Below are 14,818 nucleotides of genomic sequence, written 5' to 3'. Positions count from 1 at the left end.
CTGTGGAGAGAGAGAGAGAGACAACAAAAGACAGCTTGAATGATCATGTTTTCACACAAGCACCAGGAACACCACTCATCTACTCCACCCTCACCCCTTTGTAATTACCAAGAAATGTTAAAGCAACAACATATCATTTGTTTTTGCCCACAAAATTCCCTGAACAAAACGAAGAGCAGTACGGAAGCAACACCAGCCCTTCCCAAAAGCTAAAGGAATATGTAAGAAAGGTAAAACCAAAAAATGGAATCCTAGGATTGAAGGGATAAAGGTGGGTTGGGGGTTCAAAAAGTAGGCAATGGAGACAAACCAACAGTATCAATGAAAGGCTGCTGACTGGTTCTGAATTGCGACCTTTTGTAACATTCTCCCTGCTGTTCCTGAAGATCAGACCATTCCACTGACCAGGCTCTGTAACTCTGTCCACCTTTCTACATGAAGGGCCTAAACATCGAGGCGACTGAACTGATTTCTCTTTTCACTGTACTCCCCCTCCAGCATAAGTTTGTATGCAACGGCTGACATCAAGTTTGCCATCTACAGCATCTACTGACACAAAGTGTCTGACCCAACCGACCTGAACTGAAATTTAGTATGTTAACTAAGTGTGAAAGTGTGATCTCTCATGCCAAACCAAATTCCTTTCGTGGGTCATCCTCCCTTCCTCTAAACCTTCCTAACCAGTATGCTCTCTTTACTGATTTTCTTCTGTAATATACAAATGCGAGTAGCGACACAAAAATTTAAAAACAGTGACCTCATACTAACAAAAGTATTCATTTATAAAACGGGTTAACAGGTATGCAAATGCTATGTGTGCATGAATGCAGGCGAAGGCGCGCATGCACACACACACACACACATGCACACACGCAAGCAAGCATGACATCAACTCTCACTGTCAGTAATCAAATCTTTGGGAGTATCGACACAGAGGTACAGTTAGAACGCACATGTCAAGAGAACAGAATATGTTAAAGGTTTGCTTATGAACAAGAAGCTTGTAACTGGATTTGTTTTTAGTTTGACTGGAATACACCATTTTCTGCGAGCTGGACAAAGTAATCAAGACCAGTCTGTTCTTAATCTTCTGCACTTGAATAATGTCATGATGGTGGATTCAACTTCCCACATTTCCCTGTGACAACAAAGAAAACAGGATTCATTTTCTATTCACAGATTAACAGCTTCAGTCGCTGTTATACTGAACTGAGGACTGCTGCTTGAAAGAAGTGATTCAGATTCTACTTTCAAGTCCCTCCATGGTGCCAAGCAAAGTTCGACAGAATGATCAAATGATTTCAAATGATTTGTTTTGAAACTTTCCTTTCCAATGAAACATTCTGGGGCGTTTATATCCTGATTTTCTCAACAATGGATATGGTATTCATGTGTCAGTGCCAAGATCACCTTACATGAATATCCACCTGCTTAATGATGGGAGTTAAAAAAAAAAAAAAAGATAAAGAGAGAACTGGTAAATACTACAACTTTTGGCAATCCTGATATTGTATACCCAACAATATTCCTGAATATACAGGCAACCTGCCATTGCTGCAAACAGCAATGACTGAATACATATGAATATATACAGGCTATCAAAGCACAATGTGTCAATCTTCAACCACAGACACTATTTTACACAACTCAGACCACCACAATGGTTGGCGGCCTATGTCCCAGACTGCCGAACAGGTGTCGGTGAGATGAAACCATCACAACAATGTTGGCCGAGTCACCTTATGCAGACGCTTCATGTGAAGCCAGTAATGGTCAGACCTGTGCGTCTTGTAACCACACATTGTGCACATGATTTTGTACGTCCCTTGACACTTCTGCTTATGACGACTGAGGGAATACGGATGAGTGAACTCCTTGCCACACACAGGGCAGCTCATGTCTGAGCCGTCCTGCAGAACCAACGACTGGCCCGACAGGGAGCGTGGAGACCGTGATCGTGTGGCCATCCCCATCTGCATGGCAAGATCTAACGACGCCAGCCTTCCAAACCTCAGGCCAGGCAAATCGCCCACTCCTCCACCAAGCCCCACTGCAGAGAAGAAGAAAAAAAAGAACTAAAAACCACACATACACATAACCTTGCTACTTTTGTTCTCAATGAGCCAACTTTACAGCTAGATCCTAATACCCATTTTCAGCACACACACACACACACACTCACTCACTCAGCTTAAAAGCACACATACACAGAACCTTGCTACTTTAGTAACAATAAGCGAACTTAACCACTGCTAGATCGCAGTACCTGCTTGCAGCATTCACATGCATACATACACGTCCTCCTGCCCGCAACTCTACATTCAAAATCAAAAAAGTAACAAAACATTTTTTTGCTAAAAGATATCTCACATTTCTGCCATGTTAAAAAAAAACACACAAAAAAACCACCTTTTTTTGCTAAAAGATATCTCACATTCCTGCCTCGTTTAGATATCCTCATGCAGATCAACTGAAAGGGAGAGATATTCATGCACATACTGAGCTTTTTTAACATTGAGGCCAACACCACATAGGCCAACACCACACCAAAAAAGTAACTGGCCATTCTATTTTTTGTTCCTAACTGGTCTAATATTGCTGCCACTATCAATGAATGATAAAAGAGCTACTAAACATATGTACACTATGATACAAGACTATACATTATTCAACCTCAAAACGGTCAAATGTAAATGAGAGTAGGAGAGTGGAGATATGTTCACAAGCATATATGTAATGTGTGCCAGCATGTAAAGGATTTTATTTATATTGTGTTTTCCCTTCACGACCTGATGGCTCAAAGCACATCACAGCATGTGCTATCTATCAAAGAAGCTTTCAAAACCTGTGAGAACTGATGTTCATACTGCACAGTACGGATCTGGATCACTTTGCCGATACAAATTGTCTCATAACACCACACGGTAATCTTGTCACTTTCCTCATCTCAGTAATCTGTCACTATAGCAAAATCAATTATCAACTCTGGAGTCTTTGAGTTTGAATTCTCCAGTCGAGTCTAATTTCTTTCTTTACAAAACTGTAACAGTAGCGAAACTTGTGCCTTTCTCTCCACTTTGCTTCACTGCGACCAATTTCATCTTCTCCAGACTTGACAGAGAAAAACCAACCTGTTCTAAACTCTTCAGTACACTTTATACTCTCTGGATGGTTATGGTGCTTTTAGGGGTGGAGGAAAGGTGCAGGAGTAAACATGGACCAGTGAACAGTGTTCACACTGACACAGGTTTGCTTATGTTTGGTTTCCATACAATCATTGAGCACTGTGTTCTTTAAAAAGGTATCAAGCTGATTATCCAAAACTAATTGATGAAGCTTTTAAAACCCATGAGAACTGATGATTAAAATAACCCAATTATCTATTTCTTTATATCTCAAAACAGGAAAACAGAAAAAAAAGAGGTACACAAGAAAAAACAAAAAGGAGCTTCGAGGTAGTATGCCCACCAGTACGCACTGGTTTGTGTGTCAGTCCCTAATCACAAAACAATGCATCAGTCCTTTGCATTTGACTGCCTCTCCTTCTCCCGCTGCTGTTGCTTCTGCTTCTCCTCACACAGATGGGTATAGAGAGAGGTCTTGTACTTGAAATCCTTCCCACAAAACTGACATGACACCTTCTCCCCAATGCCGTGGAAACCACGCATGTGCTCCTTGGTGGCACAAGCCTGACTGAAGACCCGCTTGCAGATGCGACAGACCAGCGGGTTGTTTCCGTCACATTTTGCCACATGGCGCTCAAACACCGCATGAACGAAGTATTGCATCCCGCATTTGGGACACCTGAACTCCTGCCTGCCATGGGAATAAGTGAGGGAGGGAGTCTGATGGAAGGGTGCTTTTGGGGTGAACAGGCTCTGGAGCATATGGGAGCCAAAGGAAGCATGAGGCGATGACAACCCCTGTGCCACTGAAATGAGATAAAGAAGATCCTTCATGGGACAATCCAACCAACACTTGGCATCATCAAGCTACTCCATTAAATTACACCAAAAGCTCAACTTTCTACCAAGACGAAAATGTAACACTTGCTCGCTCATGACTCAATCCAAACACTTGGAGAAAAAACAAAACAAAAAACAAAACAAACACTAGTGAAAAGGAAGACCTACAGACTTGTTTGACCAAATAAAACAAAAAAAACAAAAAAGAAAACAATTCCCTTCCGTTCTTTTTTTTCCTTTTTTTAATAAAACTATAGGCCATCCTCAATATTTTCAAAGGAACAACAACTGTACATCGTTTTCATCATTTCCAAGCAGACACAAGACCCATTCTGCTTGTCAAACAGATGTAGTATGTACTCTCAAAGCAATTTTCCTTGCTCCTTGCTCACAAAACAATCAACACTGAAAGTGTTAAATGGTACACACTCACTGCTCTCAGGAATAATACCTATATAGTCACATTTCTTTTAATAAGAACAGACAAGGGGATGTCTTTTTTTTCTTCAACGATAAAAACCAGTAAAAATTGTATACTGCAAATCCGAACAGACCCTTTCTATTCATCTTCTTTCTGTCAGTCAGTTTTCTAAATGGTAAACATGATCTGATGATGTCCTGGAAAGCTGATTCCTGTTGGCATCATCCTTCATTAGTTTATACAGTCTGGATATATATATATATATATGTATACAGGCCTACGCATTTGCATTTTTTGATGATAACTGAAAAGATGTCCACAGAAATCTGATGTCCTCACACAAATAGCATTGAACACCAACAAACTACCAATTTACAAACTATGCGAACATACACACTCTTGCGCACTTGCACACATAATAACAACTTGGAAAGAAACAGTATCTGTATCGTGTTGTTTCCATGAATCCAGACGCGCCAAACTGTACACAAATATAGTAAAGTAAAAGGAAACTATCTTCTCATAGACCATGTTTCCTTATATTTATATATTCACACACAACCAGTCACTACTTTTAGTACTGAATATAGAAGACCATGTATTCCATCAATAGCCATCTTCTCTTCGTCATTCTGTACCAAAAGATGTGAAATGTTTATAACAATGCAGTAAAGTTTAAACTCTATTTGTACAAACATCACCTTGACCAATAAAGCATTTAAAATAAGTGAAACATCTGCTTTGAAGTATGAGGAACAGTTCACCAAAAAATTATTTTCTGCTCCTTTTCCTTTTCTGTTTTCTGGCACCAAATGTATCCACAAAACTTCACCATCAATGAACCAACAACCCAGGAACATTCCACACAACCTCCCCAGAACAATCCGTGCAGCTCAATCATCAGTACTGTCGCCATGTCCAGTTTCACGGTAATGTTTCTCCAGGTACAAATCCCCCGGGAAGTGCTGTTTACACAACCGACACACCAGCTTCTCCCCAATACCGTGCTTTTCCCGCAAGTGTGCCCGCAGCTTGTCGGTGCGCGAGAAGAATTGAGTGCAGTGCTCGCAGGGCAGAACATACATCTGGTGACAAACCTGGTAGTGTCTCTTGATGTTTCTGGCATGTTTGAATTTTTTACCACACAGTTCGCACTCTGGCGTTTTTGGGGTGCCACCACAGCCACCACCACCAGCACCAGACTCCAAGAGAAATCGTACAGTCAGGTCAGTGTCATCTAGCGGAAGCATCCCCTTGTGCACTGCACAACACAAAGGAATGAAAAAATAGTTATTGTTGCATGTCAACGATTCAACATGTTGCAGGTAATATCCCTGCTGTCACATTTATATGTATGGTCATTCACTGCTTCCATCGTTAATTTCAAAACCACCTCTGTCCAACAGAGAAAGAAACAAAAGCAATTATTTTCACCACCAAATAAATACAAACGTTGATGATAACCTACAGTAGAAATCACTTCACCCTACTCTATCCTGCCTTAGGACTAACCAAATCCATGTTCTTGAATGAAAGAAGGGAGAGTGATGCAAATGGAAGGTATTTATTTTCCATTGCTGATGTACACTCTTTGTTTAAAGAAACGTTTTCTTGAATTCGGGTTGTTTCAAACAACAATGTTTTAACATCAGTTGAATTCAAGAAATAAGCATGACTAAGAGGTAGTGTCTAAAATGTTCACACCAAGTTTCGTTTTCCCAAACTGAGCAAAATCTTGCTTTTCTTTATGACATGAAAACGGTTTGAATGGCGATACTAACTGTTGACCATCATGTTCTGTGGTTTAAGTTTTCAAATAATCACATGTGTTTCCAATCCTTTTTTTCCATGTCATTGTCAGAATAAGACAGAATACTTTAGTTTCTGTGACTGAAAAACAAATCAAATCAAGAATGGTGGTGACACTGATGACCAAATAAACCAGATCTAAATGTGATTCAAATAATCTTTGAAATATATCTGCTGAATAATTGTTGAATGCACACTTGGTCTTCACTCACACACCACCAGAACTACACCAGTGAAATAACCTCAAGTACATACACCCTTGTATAGCACACATTTCTCTGTTCAAAGGACATAATGATCAGTGTTAAGCTTTTGTTTCCAATCCACATCTCTTTCTCCCCCACCTTCCTCACTACATCTCTTCTGGGAAAGAGAACAAACTTTCAAAATATTTGAAAGTATTTTTCCATGTTTATTTTCAAAGACTTGTAAATGGCCTCTTGGATTTCCTAAGTCTTCAAAGACCTGTACAAATCAGGTTTTCAGCTTAGATGAAAAGTGTTTGAAAGATCCATGGAGGACTTTCTGATAGAAATCCGAAACAATTCTATTCTCAGGAGAGTTATCATTTATGGGTGTTGATCAAGGTCAATTTTTCCATAACTGAGGACTTTGTACAATAAAAGTGTGATGTTCAGATTCAGAGTACTATTTCAGGTAGTAGTTCAAAATCACAACAGTCGTGTTTAGCAGGATTCCCAATCTTTATACAGACAAAAACTGTATAAACAGGCATCGGTAAAACAAAAGAATCCGGCCATCTATAGACTCAGCAAGCCAAGTATAGATTCTGAGTTCCTAAGGTGAGTGGGAGAATCAGGTCTCTGACATGATCAGGAATTTCCCATTTGCTCCCCAAACCCTGAAAGCCAAAATAAATTAATTCCAAGATGCTACTGCAGATATCTGACAGCAAAAATTGACAAGAAAGCCTTCCTCTTTCTGGAGAGATTTCCTTTTCAACTGCACCATAAACAACATTTTCAGATTAGTATGTTGAAATAATCTTCTCCAGCTAATTCCCTGCAAAATCTGTTGAAATACTCTTCACAAAATATTATTTCTACCTCAAAATATTTTGACTCTGCTCAAAGCAAGTGAGTGAAATTGCACAGAAATGATGAGACAAATGTTTGGTTTGGAACAAGATAAGCCTAGAAATCCAGACGGGTGGGGGAAGGGGGACCCCCCCAAAAAAAAACATTAAGGAGTGCCCAGCAAGCAATAATTACAACAAACTGCAGATTACTTTATCTTTTCTTGTTCTCATTCTGTCAGTTTAATGGTGAGGTAAGATGCATCTATTACTGAGATGATTTCAGGAAGAAAGATTTTTGATGGTGAATGGGACTTTCCTCAGGCTCAATAAAAAATGGAACTTTAATATGTCAGCATTTTAAATCTAGTTATTCATATCTCCATCAGTTAACATGAGTGGACAAAAGACACGAACATCAACAAAGACACAACGTAAGGGTGCACAGCTTAGACTTCAAGTTTCATTTTTAAAACATCAGAGCAGCTTATCTCCTTGGTGTTAATGTGAATACCTAGCCTCCGTGATTTTGAATAGTCATGTACAATATGATACCCTCAAGGTTTCCTCAGTTAATTATTGTATGCTTGGAATGTACTTCCAACTTCCGTTCTTATCACAGACACTGTTTCAATTTACCTGTTAGGTTCTGGAACTAACGTTTGCCTGGCTGACTATATTGTGCACTTTTTCCTCATGATTCAACAGAGAAAGTTTGGACCAGAAGGACTTATCACAGTGGTGGCAGGACATTTTCCCTGTGATGCCGTGCTTGACGCGCAGGTGGCTGCTGAGTGTGTCTTCACGAGTGTAGACACAGAAACAGTAGTCACAGGGAAACTTGATGTTCTGGTGATACACCTGGTGGTGACGACGCAAATTGCGGGCCTGACGTAACACAATGCCACACAGTCCACACTCCACAGGCTGGTTGCTCTGATGGGGGAGAGCAATGTCTGAACCGAGTCTGTTCCCACTTTCAAAACCAACAGCACCATCAGAGCAGCGCCCTGTCCCTGGGGGAAAATTCTCTCCTATTTCCCGGGGTCTGGTGAGTGACACTGCAGAATAAAGAAAAGTTCACAGCCTTATCTTTCTTACTGTCATTATCAACAATTTCTCAAAAATCCATAATTACTGAGTTGCTTTTGTTGTTTTTTTCCCCTCAGTTTTTTTAACTTCATCTAAAAATGGATTAGAATGGATACGACAGAAACATTCATTTCCTTTCCCCTCGGCCTTTACCGTAATCCAACAACAGTGCCGACTGACAGTTTCAGTTTCAAGGTGTCAAAGCATGTGGAATGATCCATACGCTACTCTGTTTGCTGTGGGATGACAAAAATGTCCTTACACCTCCAGAGATGTACACCCAAGACTGACAGAAGGCAATCTAAATATGATGTAAAAATAAAACTCAACGGACTCTCGGGGATACAATGCTACAAAATTCAAACTTTCACCAAGGCATGCTTTTTTCATTCGAATAAAAATCTAACCTAAACTGAAAGTGCCTCAAGCAGTTCAATAGGTTTCATAAAGCTTCCTTTGGAATATTGAAAGAAGATCCATTCACTTTCCTTTGCTAACTGTATCTGAGAGCGTGCTTTTGTTCAGTTTAGTGCACAGCAACAGCTGATTTTTCATCACAAATCATCAAAATCGCAAAAATCAAAGCCATCATCCAATCCTCTTGTTCAAATTCAAAACTGATCTTTCCATTCACTGATTCAGACACACAACTTCTGAACTTGGGAATGAACCATGGCTTTGTAGGAGTGACGACAGACAGAAGCCCAGACAATATCTGAAACTTGTACTGGAGTACACAATTTGGAAGGAACAAGTTAAGCTGTGATCTTGCTTCACCAAAGATGCCATTGTCATATGGGTGGAAAAAGTTGTGCCGCAGATGCCAACATCACATCTCTTCCCAATTCAAAAATCTGTTCTTTCTTCCAAACTGCCTCTGTACCACATCCTGTACAAACAGCAGTTCTATCTAATTTTCCCCTCTCTTATTTTGTGTGCCATTTCCCAAGATGAATATGGCGTTTCTCTCAATACCTATTGCTGGTGTCCATTTTTTAATTCCCATAAAAAAATTTTTTTAAAAGAGCAGATGTTCCATGTATGTATTCCTTTTGATTGTAACTCACAGGAGAGAGAGAGAGAGAGAGAGAGAGAGTGTGTGTGTGTGGGGGGTGTGTGTGGGAGCCTTTAATAGGAGAAAGAGAGAGGGAGAGAGAGAGACAGGGAGACAGATTGAGAATGCCCATGAGGGCACTGGTTACATATGCAAGTTCACACATACATAAAAAATCATCCTCAATCACTCACCCAAAGGAGAGACAGAAAGATAAAAGAAACAGACAAAAGCTGGGAGTGAGAAACAAGCTGGAATCCACAAAGTCTCTTTGTTTATTCATTAAAATGAAAACCACAATGGGAATTTCCATCCAATGTTGGCAATATTTAAATTGGCAATTATAATGTAAAACCAATCACAAAAGATCCATCAAAAATAAGCAGACAAATTTAAAAGTTTCAGATACAAGTTGTTTACAAAATTTATAACATTCACCAACCAAACCATAGCAAATCTGCTTTCCTATGTGCATGCATGCATGTGAATTGGTATTGTCAATTAACTACATGCATGCGGGCATGTGTATTGGTATTGCCAATTAATAAATCTATTGCGCACTTTTTAAATCCAATGAGATAAAAACTAAATTAAAAAAAAAAAAAAAGGTGTGTGTGTGTGTGTGCCTATGTGTGAGGGAGAGAGAGAGCATGCACGCACTTTTATCCAGGCTTTTTTTTTTCATTAAAAAAAAAAAAAAAAATGTACAGCTGTTATTCGTTTTTCAATCTTAACATTAATAATTTTGAAGAAAAAATGCAATGTTCAGCTTTGTGAAGTTTCCTCCTTGAATCTGTTACTGTAAAATTCAAAGAATCTGAGATGTGCCTGTGCCAGTGTAATTGTGCATGTGCAAATGTCTTTTGCTGAATGCACTATCTCACATCAGGGTATGTGAAGGTGTACCTCTATAATTAGAATGAAAATATTCATACACCTTGGTTCTTTTTTTTCTTTTTTATTGACCAAAAAAAAACAAAAAACAAAAAAAACAAACCAACAACAACAAAAAAAAAAACAACCCATCAAGACCAGCCCAAAGGTATTTGACAGCCAACTGCTAGTTCTTTTTAATCATAACCCCAAAAAGAAAGCAGTTTCATTTCTCTGTGTGTGTGTGTGTGTGTGTGTGTGTGTGTGTGTGTGTGCAGCCACTTTTTTGTATGACTCAGAGCTTTTCCTTGCCTATTAATACTTAAAGCATTTGCAAAGATCAACATAGGTGGATGTGAAAACTATTGCACCCAAAATTTTTCAACTACTTTCAACCTCTAATGACATCAAGATCACTTGATTTCCAGAAGACACTGCCTTTGAACTTGAAACATGTTGAACTTGAAACATGTCAACACACAACAGATCATAAATCAAAAGCATACGATCGTTTGGGCTAAATATGCACCATAAGAGAATACATTCATAAACAGAAATCTCTGAAAAAATTAAATAAATCAGAGCTGATTTTCAAGCAGACCCTTTTTTCCTTCCTTCCCAAAACTAGACTTAAGCTATTTAGACCAATACTCTTATTTCAGCAGTCACTTAACACAATGCATCAGCCTGAACTGTATCGCCCTAGGCATGTCAGCCATGTAAAGTTCTTTATGTTCTGTTCAATACACAAACTCACGACTGTCCATCAGCACCTGACAATGTCCTTTCTCAGAGGTGCTATCAAATGTAGCTCCCAGTACAGTATGTGCCTGTGGGCCCATAATTCATAAAAGAACAATGAACTGACCAAAGTTTGGGGATGTGCTAGCACCAGTCACAAAATACATCTCATCTGTACAAGCAGCAGGTTTTAATCACAATTCAAGTGGCATAAATGCAAGTGTGTCATCAAGCTTGCCTTGGAACGGAATCGCCTACTACACTGGAAACAAATAAGCTGCTCCCCAATGCCATGTTTTTGCCTTTCATGCCTCTTGAAATTATCAAAACGGTTGAATGTTAACCCACACAAAGGGCAGCAACACAAAACTGGATCCGCTCGTTGACACAACTTCTGATGTCGGTTCCGATGACCTCCTTGGATAAATAATTTGCCACAAACGTCACAGGCGTACTTTTTATTTGATGACATACCTGACAAGAAGAGAAACAAAACCAAAAAAAAAAAAAAAAAAAAAATCATTATATTTATAGAACATAAACAAGTATGAAGTTTGTGTATTTGTATTCTTAAACCCAAAGGTTATTATTTCAAAACTCTAACCTAAACTGAAATGTAAATTTCACATTCCATAGAATCTGACAGCGTAAGAATACAAAATAACATTTTTTGAAGAGTCCTTAATTAAGTTATTCCTTTCTTTGCATTTTGATTTGAAAACAAATTAACTTGGTTCAACACATTCCTGTTCATATTTGCATGCAAAAAAAAAGGTTCTTTAATAAATGTATTTCTATAATGAGAAAAAACAATCTGATCTTGGTCCTGCTTCAATAATTCTCACTGGATAGACTGTGGAAGAGAGAGTGTCCAGCATTATCAGGAAATGATCTTCACGATCAGTTTTCAACCCATCAGTCTGCAGCACAAAACAGCAAAATAGAAAACTACATGTTAGTTACTTCTTACAGCACCTTTTGTGCTGTCACATTCTACCACTTGAACAAGTTTCCACATGCATCCTAAGGCGAACTTCAGATCTGAACTTGGTCCCACACTGATGACACTTCAACTCGTGACCAATGCCATGCTTCCTCCTCAAGTGCACTTTGAGGTTCCAGGGTCGGCTGAAAGACTCTTCGCAATAGTCGCACATGACCACGTAACCCGACTTCTGGGGGAATTTACCAGGCTCCAGCAGATCTTGCGAGCCCAGTTCCTGCGGGAAAGCGGAAGTGTCCCAGATTGCTGGGCAGTCCTGACCTTTCATGGGGACTAAGGTGCTGGAGGAAAACTGAGGCACAAAGGGCTCACCCATCTCTTTCCTCACTCTATGGGGCACAAAGGACTTACTATAAGCAGCAGCTTGGGAAGAGGGTACGCTGCCAGAAGTTTGCCACCCTGTAAAACATCAACAAGATTCTTTTGGTTTAAAGAAACCTACATAAGTTATCAACTACTGGTATTCTATCCCCAGTTCTACGGACAACATGGTTTTGATTGTAATGACCTATTTATTTAAGAGCAATGCTGAGTTGTGCAATTATGATTTAACTGAATACATCCATTCTTCTACATGTATTTAATTTCTAATTATTTCACAGTAATGTCAGTCATATCTTTTCAAAACAATTTCTAGTTCATGTGTGGTATAACATTTCAGCACGAGATTTGTTGGAAAGGCATCTGAATGAAGTTTTACCATAAAAGTGTTTCTACCTTTTTTTCAATTGGTCCAACTCCATTATCTGAAGCCAAACTTCTGAGAAGTTCTCTGAGCAGAAGGTTTGGCAATTCATTTTCTGTTCACTTGCTGGAGGTTGGGAACAAAAGGGTAGTGTCATAGTCATACAAAGAACTGGTTCATCCTTTTGTTCTAAAAATACTAACTGGAGAATATGTGCACAAAAAGAATGAATGACTATAGAATCACTGTTCGATTTTTTTTCAATTACATGGAAATGCAATTTCTTGACTATCACAATTGCAGCTAGCATATGTCATATGCCTTTGCAAAGTCACTTTCAATGCTAAAAATGTTACTGCATACCGCTACCAATTTTGAAAACAGTCAAATCTTCACACTGCATGTCCAGATGAGGTTAGCCTAATAATCTTTTTCCCAACCACACAAAGTGCACTGCAGTGTGTTCCCCTCTGTGGTGGGTTAACGTAACTGCCAAAGCTGCATTCAGTTCTGAGGGGGATTCAATACTTAAAAATGAGACTTTAGATAATCATATCCTATGTGTACACATTTCAGTCCTCCATTATTCTCTGACTTTATATATATATGTCTCTGCATCTCTATGTGTAAGCGCATACACACATTTGTGCATGACAACTGAATACATACACTTTTTTTCCCTTCTTTTTTTTGGTCAGTGTCTGTTCACCCCACCACAAAATGGCTGATGCTTTAAAAGTTGTATTTTTGACCGGAAACGGATCATGCAGTGTGGACAGCTAAGAGATGGTCCCAAACCATGCTTGGACTGAACATGAACCCTCAGATTGTCCACCCTGGAGAAAGTCTTGTCGCATAGATCACAAGGGATCAGCACTATCTTGCTGCAAGTCTTCTCATGTCGGTCCAAACTGCACTGGTGGGCGAACATTCTGTGGCAAATGCTGCACTGGAGGTTTTTATTGGCAGGTCTATAGTCTACATCATCCAAGCCAGCACTCCCTGTTGCAGTAATACCATCACTGAAGTCCGCTTGACTGTGGCCCAAATAGCTTTGTGCGTAGCCTTCCAGTTGGTTCACTGCAGACCAAAAACACCATTCTGTTTGTCACATATGACAAACTCTTAACACACTTAAACTGGCTACTAGTCACTCAAATATAGATATGGAAATGAAAGGAAAGGTTGATCAATCCATGCAAGAAAGAAGCCTAGCTCAAACCACTGTTATATTTAACAGTTACTGTAACCAGTTACATTTTGTTTCCTCGGGCAGAACACCTGTGGGTTTCCAAGCGCACCTTTGACCTAAACGTGATGCCACAGTAAGAACAAGTCAGCTGCTCTCCAATACCATGACGGCAGCGCAAATGAACTTTGAGATTAAAGCGTCGGGCGAAGGCCATGTCACAATAGTCACATGAGATCATTCCTTTCCTACAGGTCCTGACATGAGCTTGATATTCTAAGTTACCAGGGAAATGTCTCCTGCACAATTTGCACACCCCTCCTTCCACACGAACAGGTATCGTGGAGGTCATGTCGCTCATGAAGCCCAATGCTGAGGGGAGGGATACAATGGATGGAACACTACCCAGTAATTTGCTTCTAATTGGTGATGTTAGGAAAGGAGAAGGGTGAGCCAGGGAAAAAAATGGAGGCAGGGGGCCTGCTGGCCGTCGGTCTCCCATCAGGACACTTGGTCCCCCGATCTTGTTGGCATGGGTGCCAATCAATTCACTCCCTGGTTCCAGTGAGCTGCTGCCAGCAGTGACTACAGGCACTGGAACCAATGGTAAACCAGCATCAGTTTCACCAGCCATCTGTTATGCCACGCTAAACCATTCAAGAAACTGAAGTTCTGCAAATGCATTCATTATGCGTGTGCAAGTTTGTGTGTGTGCACACTTGTGTGCGCGCACATGTGTGATGTGTGCATGCATGTGTTTAGGGATTTTTCTTTTCTGCATTAGCTTTGAAAAATAATATCATGCAATCAACATTATTTTTCATGACAATATTACTGAAAAACTATGCTCTCACTTGTCTGGATCCAGAAAATCCAGTGAACAAATTTCCCAACCAAAAAGCATGTTAGCCCGCTAAGTGCTACAGATGGTGGGGGAAATCTATTCAAAC

The 14,818-nt window shown here is 39.8% G+C and overlaps 1 protein-coding gene across 32 annotated transcripts in view; it reads right to left on the bottom strand.

The window, feature by feature from the left end:
- LOC143293577 (uncharacterized) overlaps positions 1-14,818 on the bottom strand; it is a 139,358-nt gene that overhangs the window by 98,021 nt on the left and 26,519 nt on the right. Inside the window, exon 4 of one of the 32 annotated variants that reach the window (XM_076604617.1) lies at positions 9-2,050. The exons of 24 other annotated variants lie outside the window; for them this stretch is intronic. In XM_076604617.1, the coding sequence (XP_076460732.1) occupies positions 1,716-2,050 (335 nt within the window). In that variant the 3' untranslated portion in view covers positions 9-1,715. 7 more of the 32 variants (XM_076604606.1, XM_076604613.1, XM_076604603.1 and 4 more) reach the window with 7 other exon arrangements.

Source organism: Babylonia areolata, chromosome 19 (genome assembly GCF_041734735.1).
Source record: "Babylonia areolata isolate BAREFJ2019XMU chromosome 19, ASM4173473v1, whole genome shotgun sequence".
Classification (NCBI taxonomy): Eukaryota; Metazoa; Mollusca; class Gastropoda; order Neogastropoda; family Buccinidae; genus Babylonia; species Babylonia areolata.
The sequence above is the reverse complement of the archived record's forward strand: the minus strand, read 5'-3'. Positions and strand labels throughout refer to the sequence as shown.